At 41.6% G+C, this 21107-nt stretch overlaps 1 protein-coding gene across 1 annotated transcript; it reads right to left on the bottom strand.

Moving 5' to 3' along the window:
• Window positions 1-2231: 2231 nt before the first annotated feature.
• Window positions 2232-21020, bottom strand: fhip2a (FHF complex subunit HOOK interacting protein 2). Its single transcript, XM_063191668.1, has 17 exons — window positions 20579-21020; window positions 19433-19511; window positions 18428-18597; window positions 18026-18130; window positions 17103-17225; window positions 16675-16893; window positions 15050-15246; window positions 14676-14790; window positions 14383-14459; window positions 13732-13924; window positions 13032-13195; window positions 12442-12585; window positions 12259-12349; window positions 11284-11427; window positions 10004-10144; window positions 9573-9676; window positions 2232-6373 (listed from the first exon to the last, which is right to left on the bottom strand). The coding sequence occupies exons 1-17, from the start codon at window positions 20621-20623 to the stop codon at window positions 6259-6261; spliced, it is 2226 nt and encodes a 741-aa protein (XP_063047738.1). The 5' UTR covers window positions 20624-21020; the 3' UTR covers window positions 2232-6258.
• Between the last annotated feature and the right edge of the window lie 87 nt (window positions 21021-21107).

Raw genomic sequence — 21107 nt, 5'->3', positions numbered from 1 at the left:
TGCAAGTGATGTACAGTGCCGCCAGTTACTATTGGCACCTTTAAAGTTTAAGTACATTATGGGACATATCTCCAGACAACAAATAATAAGGTCAACCATGATTTTTCTATAGATAGCTTGTGGTTGATACTAAATATAAAAAATATCAACAGCATTAAATACTAAACTATGAGAGGGAAAAAATTGAAGATGGTAAAGTTCCCGTGATCACTGGTATTGGCACCCTTTACTGGATACCATTGTGGAAACCTAATTTGACTCAATTATGGTAAATCGCAAATGGGAATCACCTTTGACTAATTGCTTTTGCCCATAGAACATGAATTAGGCAAGGAATTATGATTTGATATGTTTAAATAGCCACCTGTTACATGTTGTGTGTCTTTCACCAATCTGAAGACAGAGGAGCTGCCTGAGGACACCACAAATACTATTATTTGCAAAAACAAGACCTCCAAATAATAAAAGGTCATCTCAAAAGACCTTGGTAAACCATTTTCAACACTGTGTTGTGTTATTCAGAAATCTGCTAAACATGGAGCTGTAAAGAACATCCTTGGATGTGGGGGTAGAGGAAGACATTATGATAAAAGTCTTTGGAAGACGGTGCAAATAATGAAATAACACAGGGACTAACATCTAAAGACCTGACGGTCAACTTTGAACTGTTTTGAGTAGTTTTTTCAATAAGCACCCTGTGTTAAACACTACACAAAGTAGTGCCTTTTGGTTGGAGACCAAGGCAGACCACATTGCTTAATAAAAATCATAACAGGGAACACCTGCCGGCTGTATGAAAAAATACAGGCCTAGCACAGCCCTTTTAAGAATGTTTTAAGGTCAGATGAAGCAATAGCACAGTTTTCCAGTGACTCACACAAACAGCATGTTTGCATACTCTGCAAGAAAGTCTTTAAGGAAAAGGACACCCTACCAAAAAGCAAGCATGGTGTCAGATCCATAATATTATGTCACCCCATTGTTGCATCAGGTATTGGAGGCTTTGAACGTATCACAAGTATCATGACAGGCATCATGACATGACAGGTATCATCATTTACAGTAAAATGTGTAACCATGGCAAGAACACTTGGTTTGAGTTGAACATCATGTGCACTCCAGAAAGACAAAAACCCAAAGAACACATCCAAATGCACAGTATATTGGTTGTAAAAATGAAAGATCACAGTCAATGATGAAAACCAAAACCTTCTGAGGCTGCCATTGCTGTCTAATAATGTGCAATTAACCCTTGAAGGAGGGGTGCCAATATTCCTGGACATGCCCTTTTAAGTGTTTTTGCTTGAAATTTCAAAATGCATTTGGAAATAAATACTTGGCAATTCCAAATATCTTATAATGTTCAATTAAAAGATCCTGATGGTAAAAGTTGTGTATATTTCCATTTATTTCTGGATATATTGCACAATTTGTAAATAAAATTAAGGGGTGCCAATACTAACTGGCGGCGCTGTATATTCATGTCCTGAATTGTACGTCACTTTGGCTAAAAGCATCTGCCAAATGCAATGTAAGTAAAGAGTTTTTTAAAGAGAACACACTGGAGTCTAGCTAAGTTTATATATATATATATTTTAAATATTGGTATTCAGGTTTTGAGTAGAATACCTGGAATCTAAGACATCACCCACACTCAAGCAAGGCTGATAACCCTGCATCAAGTTGCCTTGCTCTCACCAGGTCTGTGTAAACAGCTCCAAAATGAATAAGGCGGTGTGCCATTTATCCCATTTTGTCCTAAACCCTTTTTGAGAAGAGGTGCTCTGCCTATTAAATCCTAAATATCTCAGCCTCCGAATCATATACAAACATGAAATGAGTTGCATTTAAAAGCTAGGACCCTCTTTTTGCCTTAGAATATGTTCATTCAGCTCTAACCTACCCACATTTTTTAATAAAACAGCTAAAATCTCAAGAGCCTGAATGCAGCGTATATGTGTCTCCAGGACACAATGGGTTAAATCAGTGGGATGTCTGTTTTAATCATTTGTGAATATTGTACAGGACTACATTAATTACCACCATCATATATACATAGTATTCTCTTAGCGTATGAGAGGATGCTGTTGTAATCTTACGATATACAGGATCAACCGAATAAAAAATGTTCAGGGCAACTGAAACCACATTGAATTTCTGTATCATCTGTGTTTAGAATGGCAATGTTTACAAAAGACATGTGAATAAAAAATAAATCTATAAAAACAGTCTTGAAGAAAGCAGTCTTTTTAATGGGACGGTAGCTGATAAAGAAAGCAAATTTTCTTTTCCAAGGTTCTCACAAACAAAAGTGGAGGTTTATCTTTAAATTTTACAGATTTGTTATTCATATCAACAGACAAGATGAAACTTCGACAATGTGTTCCTTATGCCTGAAGAACTGGTCTCTGTCCAATGATGTCTGCTCAAGGTGGACCTACCACGACCTGCTACTTTTGAGCAACCAAAAAAGTATAACATGCAATCTATTTGCTGTTAATAAAAACATACATTATATAATCATGTCAAATGTGGCAGTGATACACCCCAAAGAAGACTGACAATGTCCTCCCTCAAGAGGAACTAGAAAACAGCAATCACAATCATCATGTGTACTGCTTACCAGATTTCCATTCTGTTTTTAACAGTGGTTGGTCAAAACTGATGATGACTAAAAGAGAAAAGGACACCAAAGTTCACTACCAGTTGAGAATAACTTATTTTGAGATGGAACATCCAAATTAATTATGCAGTCTCATCCTGACCTGTCAATTTCTGATACCATTTGACGAGATGGCATTTTTTGATGGCACAGGTATGCCTTTGGTGTCAAAAAGTGATGTGAGACCGACTCAGACAGCATCCCTCTCATCAGCATAACGTCACTGACTAGGGAAAGGGCTCGCTCTAGCCGACTCGACGTGCAACACGACAGGTATGCCCTTGGTGTCAAAAAATGCTGCTTGGTCAAATGGTGTCAAAAATTTACACCACGGGTGCGAGACTGGTTTGAATGAACGCGGGTAAACAACCTCCGTAGAGATGTTATTTCCATTAAAAAGATCGTCTCACACCCACTCACTCACACACACACACACACACACACACACACTCACACATACGCACACCTCCTCCACTGCATATGAAGTAAGGCATTGGTCATGTCCTCGATGGCCATTCAGAAACAAAGTGCAGATGTCAGTTACTCAAATGGATGGAGAGGGAGAGGTGCTGCTTTGCTTTACCTAGAAACTCACCCAAACAAAATGGATGCGCATGCAACTTACACCAGACAGCACAACTTCTACTGTACAACATTATATACAGAAGTTAAGAATGCTCTGAGAAGTCCATTGGTATAAAATGTGCATGATTAATAAAAAAATGTTTTTTCTTTTTTTCTTTCTTTCTTTCACAAAAAAGACAAACACACGCACACACAGACAGCCACTCTTAAATGGTACATCTTTTTTGGTTCATGAAGAAAATAAAATTTAAGGTAATGTACTATACACTTTGAACATATGAACAATGACAATGTGCAATTTTCTTAAGCCTTGTAAATGCAAGCATGGTGTGCTTAGTTAGGTTATAAGGCAGGAGACATAAAAGGAGCAAGGGTAAATCAAAATACTAAGACAAAAAAAAACCCAAAAGCTTGCTTGAACAGCAACAAGCCATAATTTATATTTAATACCTGACCTTAATAGAGAGTCCTCCACCCAGTAAAACTAAGCACCGACCATGCTTACAAGTTATCTACCTTACAGACACACTCACTCTCATACACTTGCGGCACAGTCCCACATGTCTCACCCTTGCATACAAACGGCAACGCAATCAAGTCATGTTACTTTAGGGCTCTGAGATGGAGAGTGAAAATCATCTCCTTTTTCTATTATAAGCTTGATGGTTTCACCTATACCGTTTCTAACAGCAGAGGTACAGCTGGCAAAATAACACGTTAAAAGGTGGAAGAGGAATTTGTGTGTTAAGAACGTATTGCTCTTAAAATGAGCAATAGATGGACAGACACATTCAGATCTTTTCAGGCCATCATTACTGAGACGTGTTGACAAGACCATAGATACATTAATGTCTATGGACATGACAATGTCTTCAGTGGCTCAAACCCCCAAGACCCTGGGTGAGCATGCTCGGGACCTTGGTAGGCAGGCAAACTAAAAACAAGAATTCAATAGCATGTGCAAAAACTCACATTCCCAAATTCAATAAAAATGCCTTTCTTGGCATTCCCACAGACCATTGTTAAATACATGATGCATAACAAAAACTGAGACATTTTACTGAACTAAATAAAAGGCTTAAGCAAGTTAGCTTTTGATAAAGAGTGCCAAAATTGAATCTGGCTTGGGTCAAAAAGCCACTTCTATGGAGGAGAGAGATGGTTACCTACAAGACTACACAGTTAGCCTGAACGAATCAGCTGAGGTGGCATGAAACCGTTTTGAGGTATACCCTAGTAATTTCAGGAAATGCATCCCTCAAAGCTGAACATTTGCAGGCTAAATGTATTATCACGGTATGATAACACTGCTCCATTTATACAGTGACTGGGGTACATGAAAGGCCTCAGCAGTCTCTAGTCTATCCAGTGGCTATCAACCGAGGTCTTTTAAGGATGCAACCTCTGAAATGAGACAACTTTAAAAAGGGGAACAAGGTAATCACATCATTGTGATGTGCTTAGAAGAGACAGACATCTTGGGTTGAGATTGTAGCAGTCTTGCCACATACAGACCCTTATTCAAAATGGTTAATGAACCTTAAACTCTCAGAGAAAACGGTTGTTCCATGGTTAAGATGACCGTTTGCTCCATAGACATGTATACATGTTTCGTTTTGTTTGGTTTGTTTTGCCGCCAATTAATTTTGTCAGATGCTTTCAAAAAGGGCCTATTCGTTACAACCAATTCACTCATTTACCTGATCCTAGTTCAACTGAAAGGACTAGACGGGAGGAGATCTCTAATGGTTTTGTCCCCCCCTGGTGCTTAGCCTAGGAACACAGCCTTGTAAGAACGGGAGCCCCTGAATGTGAATAGCGGTTACAATTGTAGTGCTGAAATGGAGAGATCCTCCAAATCACTGTCCAACACCTCTGTATAAATAAAACGTGTCTGAACTTTTAAGAAACACACCTAGCAAATCAAAAGGCGCATAGCACACATGCACACACACACACACACACACAAACATAAATATAAACATATGAAGTAGAAACCATAAAATGGTTTTAAAACACTGTCTTGGATATCCAGGAGCGGAAAAGGGAGTCTTTTCATATGAATGAAGTCAAGCAGTTCTGTCTGTACACACTGCCACAGGATTACCTGTGTAACCAGTTCAAGTGTAGGTAGCTCATGTGCTGCTCCATGAGACTTGTTGTCTAAAAACACATGTTCCGTTAAAACATGGACAAATGCTGACTTGGTGCGACACACTAACTTAAGAAAAGTACATTTCAAAAGGTATTAAGAAAGGAAGTCGTCATGAATTTAAAAAAAATCATTTCTGTTTGGCCATCATTTTCCACGTTACAATCCCGTCAGATTTATGAATATATATATGTATATATTAACTATTTCACTTGTTTCAGCTAAACGAATGTGGCAAACAAAAATGTGGAACTCTAACCCTTAAAGTTCCTTAACGTATAATCTACTACATGACCATGCTTGTATTAGCCAGTCACACCAAATAATAAACAGTTTGTTAAAGTCACTGATGTAGATGCGGAGAACCCAAATAACTTAAACAGCACACACAATTAAAAAACAAATACTGAGGAATACCATATGGTTTTGCGTGATAAATGAGGAAGAGTATGAGAGGGGGGGGCAAGGGAATGCAGTGCTCTGTGTTTTGGAACAATGCATGGCTCTTCTGAGTGATGAGTTGAAAAGGAGAGCGAAAGAGAGAGAGAGAGAAATACAGTGCACCATGTTCTGCACCGTTCTACGGTCCAAATGGTCTTTTTTTTTGTTTTACCTCCGGGTGCAGCATCATTCAGGACAGCTTCCTGCAACAGTGGCTGGTTCTCCTCTGGTGAGATGGGGGTAGAGCCTGGTGGTGAGGGGACTGATATGATATGAGTAGGTGTCCAGTGGTGGTGGTCATTCAAAAGAGGGGTTTGACTGGAGTTCAGTGTTCTATCGTCTTCCCCCTCGAGTCTGAACACCGTTTTTGTCGGCTGTTGTCCACCCCTGCTGTCGTGTCGCGTGGTGTTGCGGCGTGTCACGGCGAGGTGGAGGCGGCGGCGGCGTGGAACTTGACGAAGGCGATGGCCGCCAGCTCCTTGCAGAACTCCTCCAGTACGATGACGCCCTCAAGCAGAGTCATGTGGTCGATGCTGCAGACACAACATGACATCAACAACACCAGTGAAGGAATGCGCGTCATACAGTATAGTAACAGATTATGGGAAACCTGGATTCATTAGTTACACTCCAGTGCCACATCATCCAAATGATCTGCTTTTACCTGTCCAACCAGTGTTTCCCACAGAAATTTTGGAAACTATGGGGGCAGCCGGGATTTTTTTTTGTTGTTGGGGGGGTTGTAGATATTCACGCAGTGTAAATGCAAAATGGCAAAACAATGACTACAGTATGACATTGGCGCATGGAGAAACTATAGGCCTACGCCTACATTTCAGCCATTTATATTTTGAGAAATAAGGCTACATAATACACATGCAGGGGTCTATGTAATGAAAAAAATAATAAACAAAATAGGAGCAGAGATAAGAGTTTAAGACTGCTGTGAAATTGTTAGTCCAAGTGAAAAGAGAAGTCCGCGACACTGCTTGTCTATTTATGATTTAATCGAGCAACGTTTCGACCTTCAGGTCTTCATCAGGCCTGCTGTGAAATTGTTAACGCATAAACAAAAAGGGTCTAAGAGGGTAGGCTAGGCCTATGCCTTTTCCCCACACACACATTCTACATGAGGGGTGCTGGTCACAGGGCCAGTTTTTCAAAATTCCTCCCATTAAAAGGGCTGAACAACATATTACACATTTATGTCTATATTCACATTCATTACACATTCATTTCTATATGCAGCCCGATGTCTCCTCTGCCTTGTCAATGAAGGCCTGTCACCTAACTCATTACAACTGTAAAACAAAGCCTGGGGAGTGTTAGTAAACTCATCCCAACTGTCCCTTCTCGGAAGGTTTTTTTTTTATTATTGCTCCCAAACCCAAGTTAACTACAACAACTTGACAAGGCTTTTGATCCCTCTCTCTTTCAAGCACTTGTGGTTTTCTCTATAGGATGTATTTACTCCAGGAGGAAAATGCGAAGGAAATCGTAAATGAAATAGCTTTAACAAACACGGAAATCGTAAAAAAAAAAATAAAAAAAAAAAAAAAAAAAGTAAAAAAAAAAAAAAAAAAAAAAAAATTTTTTTTTTTTTTTTAACATTTTCGGAAACTATGGCGGCCAAATTTAAACTATGGCGGGCCCAGGGCTCGAAATTAACTTTTTTCCTTTGTGTCCCGCAATGGTCCCGGATTCCACTTTGTATTGTCCCGAATGTAACCAGAAGTGTCCCCATTTTTTTCGCGCCTAAATAAGTGGTAAATTATGTCCACGTTCAATTTCATGTGTGATTATGTTTTTTTTTTTTTTTTTGCAGTGCAACTGTGAATTCAGGTCTTTAAGAAAAAATTAGGGTGTGTTAAATCATGAACATCTGTGCCTTATATAGAAAAATGCCTTGAGTAACCGTGCACATTTCGTTTTTCAAGAATATATGAGCATGGTGATATGAGGAAATCTGCATTCAATGACATTATATTTGTCAAACTGATTGCTTTATGCGCCAATATAGCCTACCCATCATGTAGGCTATTGTAGACTCTATTGCAGCCAGCCTGTTACTCTGTTGTAGCCTATTTAGCCTACAGAAAAAAACAGCTTTCATTTAGTCTACTACATATCAATAACAATTCAGTGTCTGTTTAGCTTTAGTTAAAAAGTGGCAATAGTCTAACCTAGTCTGACTTTGGCCACTGGTTGTGATGGGCATGCCGGTGGAAGATAGCCAGGCCGTGCCCTCCTAGTGATGCAACAGCTTCAGCCAGTCTCGAAGAGATGTGAAAGTCGATGATAATCAGGCTAGGTGGAAGAAGATGCGGTAGGTTTTGGGGCCGCATTAGGAGTATGACAACGCATTGCAAGACGTTTCCTTTCCGCTTTAAATTCACTTGACATTGACATCAAGACAATTTGATAAGTTAACCTAAAAATAAATGCACAAGAGAAAAAACTACGACCGCACACTTAAGGCCTATCTCACTTTCGAGAAAGAGAGGGGGATAGGCTAGCATGGAGAGGGAGGGGAGGGGTAGAAAGAGAGGGATTGGAGAGAAATGCGCTGGCAATGCTGTAAAATTGAAGCGCGTTCTTCGTGCTTGTAATCAATGAAGTCAAGGTGGACTTTTTCCCTTTTCAATTAGACCTTGGCTAATAGGCATTTCTGCTTTTACCAGCACAGAAACAATAACACGGATACTTCAACATTAATTAAATAACTGCGTTTGTATGACAATGTTCAGAATATAGGCCTTCCAGCCACATTTGAATGAAACTGCTTGACGTTCTTGGCTAACAACTACCTCTGTTAGCTTGCTTGCCGTTTCCCTAACTTAATGGAAAGTAATTTACAGGCAGTTTCTGATATGTATGAATGAGGGTTAATCTACTTTAGAGCCAGCTCGCGTTTCTGGTGTTTTGGGCAGATAGCACGCGACAGGTGGCCACAGACAACTGCGCATTGTTTGGGGCTGTTGCTTTGCTTACCTGAAATATTAGCAAAACCGAACTCCATTCCTCTCACAGCTTAACCATGTCTACTGGAATATATCCTTGTTGGCTTGAAAAATCAACAATCCAGAGCCCGTTTTCTCTGAGAGCATTTCTAGTTCAGGGTGAAATGGCATAACCAACGGGACAACCTCTCAGCAGCAGTCCGAAGAAACACGCGCTTGCAGTCGCAGCTGCGAAATCTTAATCAACATTCTAGAACACAATGCGGACGTTTATTGGAAAGTTTTCTGTTGCTATTTTCGCTGATGGTTGGTGTTGAGTTAGGCTAATGTCCCAGTGTGATGGCTTTGCAAATATAATAGCCTACTTTTTGAATCTTTTCATTTAGGCTATATTTTTGGACGGTCCCGGCATTGTCCCAGAAATGATAACTTTGTGTCCCCACAACATTTTTTATGGTCCCCGGGACGTCGGGACACCGTTAATTTCGAGCGCTGGGCGGGCCGCCATAGTTTCCTCAATGTATGAGAAACACTGTGTCCAATTAAACCAGGTAATTACCGAGTCATGTGGTCGATGCAGCCGACACAACATGACATCATCATCACCAGTGAAGGACAAGCTGAATTCATTCCAGTGCCACAGAATGCAAATGACCTGCTTTTACCTGGCCAATTCAACCAGGTAATTGCCTGGTTGATAGTCACCAACTTAGACCAAGCCCAAGGTCAACAATAACATTGTTTAGAATGATCTACGAGAATGGACACTTACGCCAAGCCCTCCGGTTCCATTCCCAGCAGTCTCTTCCTGACCAGTAAGAGTTTGGGTGTGAAGTCTGGGATGCGGTGAATCCGCAGCATAAGGTCTCCCACAACCTGGTTGAAACAATTGTTCAGATGATTTGGTTTTAATAAGTATATTTAAATGTTTCTCAGATTACACTGAATATTTTAAAAGGTACTGAGGTATAAACACTAACAAATACATTTTCGCTGCTCCACCTTTTTCTTTTTTATGGGTCAAAAGACACATTTCAAAACACTAAAATAGCAACTCTATGCAAGAAAAGAGCAAGTTAATTCCTTTCAAATAAGTCCTTCAACACTAACATCATTCATCACAATGAAGCTTTGTCACTCTGACAATAGTGTGTGTGTGTTTGTGTAAGTGTGTGCGCGCGCACGCTTGGCATTGTGACGCACCCGGACAATGACGGCGAAGAGAGATCGGCAGGCGGGGGCCAGGTTAATGTACGGGTCCAGCAGGTACTCATGCAGGTGTGGGTGGGGCAGCAGGGCCAGCTTAGACAGCACCGACGTCACCTGGAGGTTCACATCGTACGGCTGGAGGAAAGAGAAGAGAGAAATGAGAGGTTTGAGGCTCCGACCACTTTTTACAAGACCTTTAAAATAACCACAAGCGCTTAAACCATCTCTCATACTGAGCTAGTCAGTGAGCATATGTAAACACAGTAGAGGTGCACCGAAAATTCGACCGCAGGGCAGGAAATATTCGGCCGAAACGCAAAAAAAGACACTTTCGGTTTTCGGCCAAAAGCCAATTGAGTGACCGAATAGAAAATGAATGGAAAATAGGCATTAATTAAACTAATTTCAGTTCTACTCTAACAAGACTTCAAATACATTATTTTCCTTCAAAAGCATGTCAAAACATTTATTGTAAACCGTAAATTTAAGCAATATTTAAAAATAGTGAAAAACCGAACTTTTGATAACTGTTGACTGAATTGTAATATTCTGTTTCGGTTTTGGTATTTGGCCAAGTGATGAATTATTATTCGGTTTCGGCCATACATTTTCTTCATCTCGGTGCACCTCTAAAACACAGTTAGGTTGGTTTGTTTGCAAGAATGCTAAGGGGTCACTGGAGAATTACTTGGGGGGCCAGAGTCTAAACATCACAATATTGCTGCACATTCATTAAAGTGAGCTTGGTTTCATTCTGAGGAAGGGTTCATCAACCAGGAACATGACAGGAAAAAGTGCAAAGAAGTCTAAAGCGGCATACACACACATTACTAGCTTCTCGCTTGCTTGCCTACTCTCCACTCTTTCATGGAACGTTCGCTGAAAGTTCCCGCGGCTTTAACTGGCAATGTACAGGCGAGAAGTACCGAACTCTACTTTCCAATTGGTTACTTGCTTACTCGCCTCGCTCGAAGTTAAAATATTTTCAACTCGGGATCCGCCCACATCGCATCGCTTGTACAGTACTCGCCTACTCTCCTGCTCGTCTCGCTGGAACACATTGACATTCTATTGACTTCATTGTCTGAGCGAGTAACTAGTAGCGACGTGTGTGTACGGCCCTTTAGAAAATGCCAGTTTTTTTTGTCTGTACATATATTTTTCTCTTTCTCAAACACGTTGAATGGCAGTTGTGAATGATGATGTGCTATACAAATAATACTGATATTTAAAACTTTGTTTCGCACATCACATAGCAATAGAGTGTAAAATACCTGGTCTAAGATACGTCCCATCCTGTCAAACAGGACCTTGAGGAAGTGGCCCTCGAAGAAGGGGCTGTCCAGGTTGCACTTCTCAAAGGGCTTGGGCTGGCTCCTCCAGTCCCACTTCTGGCACACGCTGCAGTAGTCCCGGAACTGTGAACAGACAAACACACCACTTCAGTTTGTCACAGTGCTTCAGTTCGCAGCACGCAATGCCATTCTCCTCCATGACCAGGGTACCCTAAAAACCGTCCCCTCACATTTATCCCTTGTGCTGCCACCTTGGGCGGCTGAGGCATAAATGCAATGGGTGCGCCCTGTGCTGTGCTATTTTGCAAAGACAATGGCACTTTCCCAGAGTGACTTTCACTTTTTCCAGATCCCCACATGGCAGCACATGGGTAGACAGCCGCTAGGAGTAGTTTATAATTAAAGGAGAGTATCACTCTGAAGGGGCTTATGTCATGATAATAACTGCTTTACTGAACATTACTCCTGTTATTACGCAACTACTACCTGCTGATCGTGGCTTTCTAAGTCATTTTACAGACCAAAATAGAGAAGGGCTGCTCGCAGATTTTTATTCAATCTGAAGCATGACCGGCTGTTAAATTCAAACCTCACAGTAAAGACCAAGCCAACAGATGAGCCATTTCCTCCACAGCGCATAGCAGCTCGAGGGGCAAGTGAACTAGCTGTTGTGATGTGAACCAGATGTCAAGAGGTTTGTTTCTCTTGATCAGAGGTCAAGAGAGCCTTTGTACACAAGCCTTCAGTAATACAGGTGCAGGTGTGAGGCAGGAAAACTGTTTAAGGTTTACTTTTCTTTTTGTTTAGTGTTTTTTACTGAACAGTTCATTTTTTTTTATTGAAACCATTCCCATATACTGCATCGTTACTACCAAATCAGACCAAAGGGGAAGAAAAGTAAGTAACTGCGTGCAAGTGGTGTTGTGAATTGACGGATGGAACTGTGGGCATCACCTGTCGGTGGGCATCTCTCAGGTAGGTATCATAGCCCGTGCCCTCAACCTGGTAGGATGACTTTGCTTCATCCGGGACCAAACACAGGAAGCTGTCACCAAGGGAGACACAAACCACCATCAGACTCTTTACATCAAACAATGACAACTCAACATACCAGCAGAGAAACAGAAGCCGTTTTACCTGTTCACTATCTTGTGCACCTCCGTCTTCCCATCAGCCTTTGCATGTTCGGAATTCTGCGGTGGCGAGCAGCTAAGCCAATCAGGATTGGAGAGACGGTTATCTGGAGAGAGATCTGAAAACAACGGGTCCTCCTCCAGGTCTCTGTAAAGAAGCAACCAACACTAAGATCAACTACTGCTGTAAGAATGACAGGCTTGAAGGCCACATACAGGCCTACTGTATCCATACACTGTAAAAAATAAACTCAAATAAATACAAGAATACAAACTCCTCAACTGCCTCCAAATTATTATTATTACAGCCAGCTCGCTAAACTAGTTTATCCTAATTAGGTGGACTCCTCAAGCCAGGAGCCATGAAGTGAAATCACAACGGACAGAAGAAAGCTGGACACAGCAGGGCTTCCAGTTTGTCTACATCTGTACTGGTCTCAACGATGGCAGGAGGGTTTCTGAACGGTGGCAGGAAAATGTGTCTTAACAGTGGCAGGTGTACGTGTGTGTCTTAACAATGGCGGGCAGGTGTCTAAATAATGGCTGGTGCCTGTCTGTCTTCAGAGTGGAGGATGGCATGGGTGCATGTCTCACACAGAGTCGTGTGGCTGTCCGTTCTCCAGGGGCTCACGCTCCTCCTGGGGCTTGTGCTCGGCGTAGTTGCGCTCCTCCAGGCCGCGCAGCACCAGGCTATGCAGGATGTGCTGGCTCGGCTTCTGCAGAAGCTGCTCAAACAGCCGTAGCGTCATGATGCTGATCTGCAGAGGACAGCAGAGAGAGGTGCGTCACTCAGGCTTTAGGGGAATAGACAGTCACACCAGCAGTGAATACTACGATCTTTTACTTTTTTATGTAACATTTTCAGAGCTCCAGTTTCTGAGTTTACAGCCAGGCCGGTCATGAGGCATTAAGGCGTCACACATACATACAGATTTTGCGCAGATGATAGGCTTAATGGCAACTCACACCAGCAGTGAAGACTACAATGTATTTTATTTTCAAATGAATACATTGTGAGTGAATGGTGCTGTGAAAGACATGTTAAGTAGTTAGGTCTGTGGGGAGTCCTTCAGTGATCCCGTACATGCACATACAAACAGACGTGTGTGCTTAAGAGTCGGTCACAACAGCAATGAACACAACAGCCATGACTTAAAAAAAAATGTATATTCTTATACAGTTCCATTACATTTCGTGGTGTGACATGCCCAAAAAGGTATATTTGTAGCAGAAGGTGAACTAGCGGGCACGTTCATAATTTACAAGTTAGTTGTGTTTTGGCTGTATCACTCACCTCGTCTGAGAGGTGGTCGCAGTGCTCTATGAGCCGGTGCCTGAGGGGGACCAGAGCCATCCCTGCTGGCGTCTCGGGCGCCGTGTCCTCTCCCAGGATAAAGAAGACCGTCTCCAGGAGCAGCGCCTCGGAGCTCACCCCGCGGATGATCCTGCTCAGCAGCGCCGTGGACGTCAGGATGCCCACCTCAGAGCTGGAGGAGGAGAGCAGAAAACAAGACACAAAAATCAAACACCAGCAGATTAAAAACATCACACAACTTATGTGGTAAAGTAACAAAACATATCTCTCTTTAACAAAAAAAGGCAGGTCAGTTATAAATCATAAATAAATTGGATAAGACAAGGAGGCTTGAACATTGTAGCTCAGAGCTAGAGTGGAAAACATGAAATTACATGAAAATCACACCATGCCATGATTTTCTGATGTCTGTGTCAAAATACTGTTCTCATATATGGCAACTGTCTCACAGTTGACCAAAAACAATAGGGGCTTTGCACATCTGGTGCTCAGGCCCTAAATATTAGACAGGCTATACCGTAGAGGTCTGAAGCATTGTAACTTAGCCAAATGTGTCAACAGGGAAACCAGAAAAAAACAGAACAATAGCTGCTGTATGATGATGTTGTGTTTGTCCTCATAGAAACTTACGTTTGCATCAGCTGTGGCTCCATGACAGAGACGAAGAAGCTCTCTCTCACAGCTTTGGCAAGGGCAGCTGCCGCAGACTGCCAGAAATAGAACAAAAAGGAGTGACTTGGCAAAATTCAGCTTTCTTTTCTTGTTTTTCATGATTGTTCACTCTACTTTATTATGAAGACAGAATGACTATTTTATTTTATTTTGCTCATGTTTTTTCTCTACAAGCATGACAACAGAGTATATGCTATTTAAATGCTTTTGATTGATTGATTGATTGATTGATTGATTGATTGATGCAATACCTTCTGGGCCTCTTTGATGAGCTGGTCACAGTAGTCCAGCCAGGAGAGAAACGAGATGAGTGCACGCTTTCCGGCAAAGACAGCAGCATCCTCCTTAACGTTATATACGTCCAAACTGCCAAGCAAACATGTGAATAAGATCAATTCAACACAGAGCTTAGATAAAGTATTTCAGGGCATGTATCGAGGATTTCCCTCGGTTCTTCTAGAATTTTACGTCTACGTCTTTACGTCTTTTTTAAACCCACAAATTGCTTGTGACATTGATGTGAGAATTGAAAATCAAAACTCAAAACTCTAAAATCCCAATATGTGATGGTACTCCTCAAAAGTGTTAACAAACACAGAGATTTATGTTTGCACCCAATTCTTACCCCCAGTTGACAGACTCCACTGTCTCGATGTCCAGGGGGTCCATGGACTGGGGCAGTGCCTGGTAGAAGGAGGCCAGTCTGCTGGTGAGCAGCTCGCACAGCTCCGTGCTCTCCGTCAGGCATTTGGTGGCCGCCGGCTCCGGCAAGCTGACGAGCAGCATGAGGCCCTCGCAGGCCTTCACTACGATGCGGCCGTCCTGCAGGACAATCACACCACATGGCTGATTATTTATTTGTCGTTTATTTTAAAGGATAGCCCCTTCAGATGTAGCATGTTGTATTTGAGGGGGTAGTTTCAAAACAAGACACACAGAAAATCATTTTAAAATGGTAGAGTAACTGTAGTAATTTATTTTTAAAATGTAGGCTGCCCATTCATGAATATGTACTTAGTAATTAACTAATATGGCACAGTAAGTTTACAATGACTGAAGTTATCCTGTATACACTGGCTCCTACACCTTAATCCATCATAATCCCAAGGTTACCCTGAGTACCATTGAATGTGTTAAAGGCACAGTTGTCAGCTCAAGATGTACAACCCTCCACACATGAATAGGTTATGTAGGGAGTGTGAATGAATGGACAGCATTCTCCCATGACTATGGTAGAGTAGTGGAATGTGTCAAACCTTTAGTGATACCTCTAACAATAATTAGCCAATTGTCTTTGGTCACTTTGATTAATTAGCCTCAGCTCACCGTGAGTAACTGCTTTCGCTCATTCTGATTAATTGCCTTCGCTCAAAGTGATTAACTGAGATTTCCCAAGTTTATCAATTCATTTTGTCACTTCACAATGCTCCAAAGCAGTGAAATAATGAAATCAGCATGATATGTTTCACTTTCTATTGTTTTTTTATGTATATACTATGAATAACATGAGCCTGCAATGAAGTGCCTCTTGACCGCAAGACAAATCCCCTCAGAGACAGTATAGTTTCCTCTCTACCCACTATTTTGTTGGTGCTGTAACTTCTGCATTATGTGCAAGCTGTGTGAACTTTAAAAACAAATTTTCTTCGGGAAAAATAGAACAGGGTGTCTACAGGTTTGAAATTAAGACATTTTAAGACTTTTCAATACCATTTTCCAAATAAAATTAAGACCAACTCGCGGCGTTTACAGGTTTTAGCAAGTCAAAATTAAGACATTTTAAGACTTTTCAATACCATTTCCCAAATGAAATTAGGACCAACTCGCAAGATCATACACAGGTTCAAATGAAGCACAAAAACCAATTGGTTATTTACATTAATGTAGCCGTTTGAAAACACAAAACTATACACAATGAAACTTTACACTAAATAAAATTCAATAATGCGTTCTAAATTACACTACATGGCTACAACTCCCGATTTCCGTCGCGAAGTTCATCACATGGCTGACATAATTATTCCTCCCTAAATTAAGCTCCACAAATTTAAGACATTTGGGTTGAAAATTTAAGACAAAATAAGACTTTTCAAGGCCTTATTTGGCGAAAATGACATTTAAGACTTTTTAAGGACCCGCGGCCACCCTGTAGAAGAATCTTGAATCTCTCAATGCAAGGATCTTGATTGTTGTTTTGATTGCTATTTCATTGTTTGGTGCCATAGAGGATGGAAGAGGGGTGCCACTCACCGGGCTCTTGGTGAGGTTGAGAAGCGAGCTGACCAGGTTATAGTTGCTGTTGCTGTTGTTGTTATTGGGTGCAGCTGAGCTGCCTGCCGTTGCAGCCAGCTCCTCTGGGCTAGAGGGCGATGTGGCCCCCAGGGCGTTTTGGCCCGTATCTGGGGCAGACGGGTCGTCCTTCACCCCCTCTGCCACTGCTTCTTTCGTCTCTGCCCGCTTGACCTTATTCTGTCGACACAAATGCACTTTGGTAAGAGAGACAAATCTGCAGGAGATAGCTGGAGTGCTACAACACATCACTGGGTCACAGACACACAGAGACATGAATGCAACACCGAGCTGTAGAAGACATTGGGCACACATGGAATATCTGACTAAAGCATCACATTTTTAAACAAATTTCTCAGTTAATAGTGGAGTGCAATGAAAACTCTTACCTCTAGGAAGAAGTTGACAAGGTAGGGGTCCTGTTTGAGTTTCGCACAGACTATGCAAAGGAACTGGATCTCCTCATTTTCAGTGGGTGCGGCTAACACCTCTCCACAAAGCCGTATAAGTTTCTATGGAAGAAACAAGCACCAAAATATCAATGCTGGCCTCACTGCGAGAAAAGACCAAGACAGCTGCTAGGCAGCCAATCTAGAGCTCCATCACTCACTGTTCTTCCCATGTTTTCCCCAAAAACACTATCATTAGACGTAGGCATTAGCCCGTTAAGACACAGCGTTATAAACATGTTGTTACCAGAATGGCAATAACCAAGTCGTAGTGCATTGCTAAAGGCCCCGTGTCATAGTAGTGTAGTACTGTGGTAGTTCACTTTTCAATGGCTATTGCGGAATTCCACTGGTGGAACAGCGTGCATTATGGGGATGCAATGTGGGCATGAATGAATTGTAATACATGTGATGAGACAAAAAATAAACTCCATTTAATTTCTACAGCTAAAAAGTTTGAGGTAAACAAATGCAAAGGAATAATGCAATGTCATTTTCAGCTATGTCCATGCACCTGCCTGGATAATCATGACCAGAACATTTTCTTTTAAGTTTAGCTGCAAGCAACTGAACTTCTTGAAGCCAGAACATTTAGTTCCTCAGACTTCAAGGAGTACTCCAACTGCTTATAACTAGATTCTTTCAATAACATGATTTGGATGAATGAGAATCTTCAGAGACGCAATTCTCCTGAAGCCTATCATAGGGTAGATCAGTGAAAGATTTCTCTCAGTGGAAGACACAAATCATCTTCAGGCTTGAAAGTTGCCTGCAACTAAACTGCTTTGACTGAGATGACCTGGGTGAATGAATGACAGTCTTCCCAAACTTGTACCAGTAAGCGATTCACTAGCTGGCCTCACCTGTACAGGCCTGTGCACGTTGATGTGTGGTAGGAGGGGCTGGCGGATCCGGCCCAGCAGTTTGGTGTAGAAGCACAACACCTGCTGCTTCATCCCTGGGGGACACTGGGGGCCAAAACAACACAACAAGTTAGGCAACACGGACGGACAATGAGTGTACAAATGGTTTTCACGACGAGTTTCATGAGGAGTTCACACTTGCAATGGCAAAGAACCTGAAATATTTTCTTTTAAGTTAAGTTTTTGTATGGGCTTAACTAATATTTTTGCATAAATACTATGCATAAAGAGGAGTTTAGAACCAACACATATCCCATGGTATCAATCAGCTTGATCACATAAGCACACGTTCTATAATCATGCTTTAGTATTGCCACGCAGTATCAAAGCAGGCTCACTCACATCCGCTTTGCCCAGAGTGTAGAGGGTCTCCAGTATCTTGTGGTGCAGTAGATACTCCATGCAAGGCCCCGTCTCACCAGACTCATGCTCCCCTTCCTCCTGGATCAGAATGTCCAGCATCTGTTCCAGGTGGGATGGGATATTTGTGTCTGTAACTGGGGCTTTGTCATCTGAGGGAAAAAACACAATCTCACGATTATAATAGGGTATGATCAGGGTCTACCTGTAACTTTAAGGTCAAGCCAACCATCTTAACCACTAACACGTACCACCTTGACTAGATCTCTGGAAAAGGTACAGATTTTGTATTTTGAACACAATTTCTAATATTGCTTTACTAATAACAATTGTGCTGATATAATTTTTAGGGTTTCCATATCATATTTCGTATGAAACTGCACAACATGACATTTCCAATGCTGATAGGCGTAGGTCTCTGAAAGCCTTCCCACCACTCCCTTGACTAACGAAACGTTCTGTGGGTACTGAATAGCTGGTTCAGTTCAGTGATGAATGAATTTGAGGCTTCAATACAGTAAGTCACATACTACAAACAACCTTCTTGGTGAATGGAGGCAATATGAAAATGATTTTAATCATCCCGTTGGATGATGAGTACTAATTTGAATCAGGTGCTCTAGTGAATGGCTAAAACAAACACATGGTATTGAATCATAAGTTTTAGCAGTCACTATGCGGGACCGCAGTTGCTAGAAAATAAAAAAACACATTAGGAAAGTGGAATGAATTGGCAGCTTGTCTTTCCACCACATTCTTTGGCAAATTCCTGTCTTAAGTCCTACATACCAACAAAGGTTCACAAGTAAGAGTATATTGCATAGTGGAATTCTAGAAAATTGTACTGAGCTGAAATTATAAATCTGATGGACACTGCTTATGACATGGCAATACTGTCACTGACTGTTTCTCTTTTACGTTTTTATTAATACCATGCATTGTGTCTGCACATGTGTTAGTGCACCGTATGTTCACGCGAGCTGTTACCTGAAGTTTCTATGTAGTAATGAGTTATTGCCTTCCAATGATAGACAAAATCTTCCTGCAAGGGCAGTGACGGTGCAAGCTGCAAGAAAAAGATCCAAAGATTTAGGGATAATACGTCAGAATCCCCAGTCATCAACATACTAGGGCAACCTTGAGCATACTTCAACACATGCAAAAGCCTGACAGCCTTCCCAATAGAGCCTTTCCTTCCCGTTGACCAAGTTTTGGCACACTCAAGACACTTCAAAAACAATGTCAGCAGTAGTTCACTCCCAGAACCCAACAACATCCCAAATGACAAACAAAGGAACAGCTGGAGTGGGCGATAGTTCGGCAGCTTCTTCAATCCTCCACGGCGAAGTGTAGTAGCATGCTAGTTAGCCGCAGTTTCAAAGGATAGCACTTGGCATTTCAGTTCACTGTCTTCAGTGTGGTTGGTTATGTAACGACTTACACTATTTTATCCTGTGGACCTTAGGTGATCAGAAATATTTTACAAAGTTAAGAATTCAAAAATCATACCACAGGACGTAAACAAAGCGAAGCAGTTAGCTTCCTGGCTGAATGTCAAGAATACGCCAGCCAGTTCGCATGTTTACATGGGGAGAACGGTAATACGAGTCATTAGGCTACACATGATAGGTCTAATAAGACAACAGATTACACACAACCATCGTCATTTGTTGTGATGTGTACATCCATTTGCTAGTTGCCGATAAGATAAATAAAGAAGACTGGGTGGATATGTAAAATGTAAGTGTAGCCTGAACACTACCAGGTACTGTAGCCTGGTGTGATATTGTTAATCAAACGTGCTATTTGCTAACGATAGCTATTGCGCAAGACTGTTAGCTGGCTATCCGACATGAACTTGCATTGGGTCAAAACACAACACCAAACATACTTGGAACATGCCTTGACTTTAACAACGTTGATATATTTTCTCCACACTGTTCTGAAACCCGTTTTAGACACATCTCTCCGAAGAGAACATGACACAAATTGATTTGTTTGGGCTAGCTTGGAAGCTAACGAATTAGCCACATCAGTACCAAACATTACAGCTGTTAGCCAAGTACCACATATCTTCTACCGTTATTATTATTTTTTGCATGCTTGTATAGAAAAAATATGTGGAATTCTCACCGCCTCAACTGCATGTTGGAGAATAGATGTGAATTTGGAGAACATTTTGTTCTTTGACTGGATCAATTTTTCACGAGAAGACTTAGAGAATTCCTCTATCTTCTTTCTGTTGTTGCCGCTGCGATCCAGATTGTTGACTTCATACAGTGACCTTCAGAGAAAAATAAGTGACATATATTTCACTTGTCTCGACACTCTTTCGCGATTTATTTACACATTCAGCGACGATAAACTGGCTATCCCGATACCGAACGCCGTAAGGCCACCGTGGCACTTCCAGGGCCAATCACAATTCCTTGCGTCCACAAGAGGGAGAACGCGAGGAAGACTTTGCATAGCCTACTAGAACAACCTAGTCCACATGGGCACTGAGAGTGCGCACGCATCTCCGAAATGTAACTCATCTGTGTGACGGAACATTCCGCCTCGTTTCCTTCCATTACATTCTTGCCCTAATATTGTGTTATTCCTTTCATTTTTAAAGTAACCCACGAGGCGTGTGTGGATACATGGTTTTAATATCAGCTAA

This window comes from Engraulis encrasicolus, chromosome 24 (genome assembly GCF_034702125.1).
Source record: "Engraulis encrasicolus isolate BLACKSEA-1 chromosome 24, IST_EnEncr_1.0, whole genome shotgun sequence".
NCBI classification, from domain to species: domain Eukaryota; kingdom Metazoa; phylum Chordata; class Actinopteri; order Clupeiformes; family Engraulidae; genus Engraulis; species Engraulis encrasicolus.
Note: the sequence above shows the minus strand (reverse complement) of the source record. Positions and strands in the feature narration are given on the sequence as shown.

Excerpts from the sequence above, each read along its gene's own strand:
- fhip2a (XM_063191668.1), bottom strand. The coding sequence starts at position 20,623 with ATGTTCTCCAAATTCACATCTATTCTCCAACATGCAGTTGAGGCG. Across the intron at positions 17,226-18,025 it reads ACGTGCACAGGCCTGTACAG|AAACTTATACGGCTTTGTGG; the intron begins GTGAGGCCAGCT and ends TTTCTTCCATAG. Across the intron at positions 12,350-12,441 it reads GTGCACAAGATAGTGAACAG|CTTCCTGTGTTTGGTCCCGG; the intron begins GTAAAACGGCTT and ends CCTTGGTGACAG.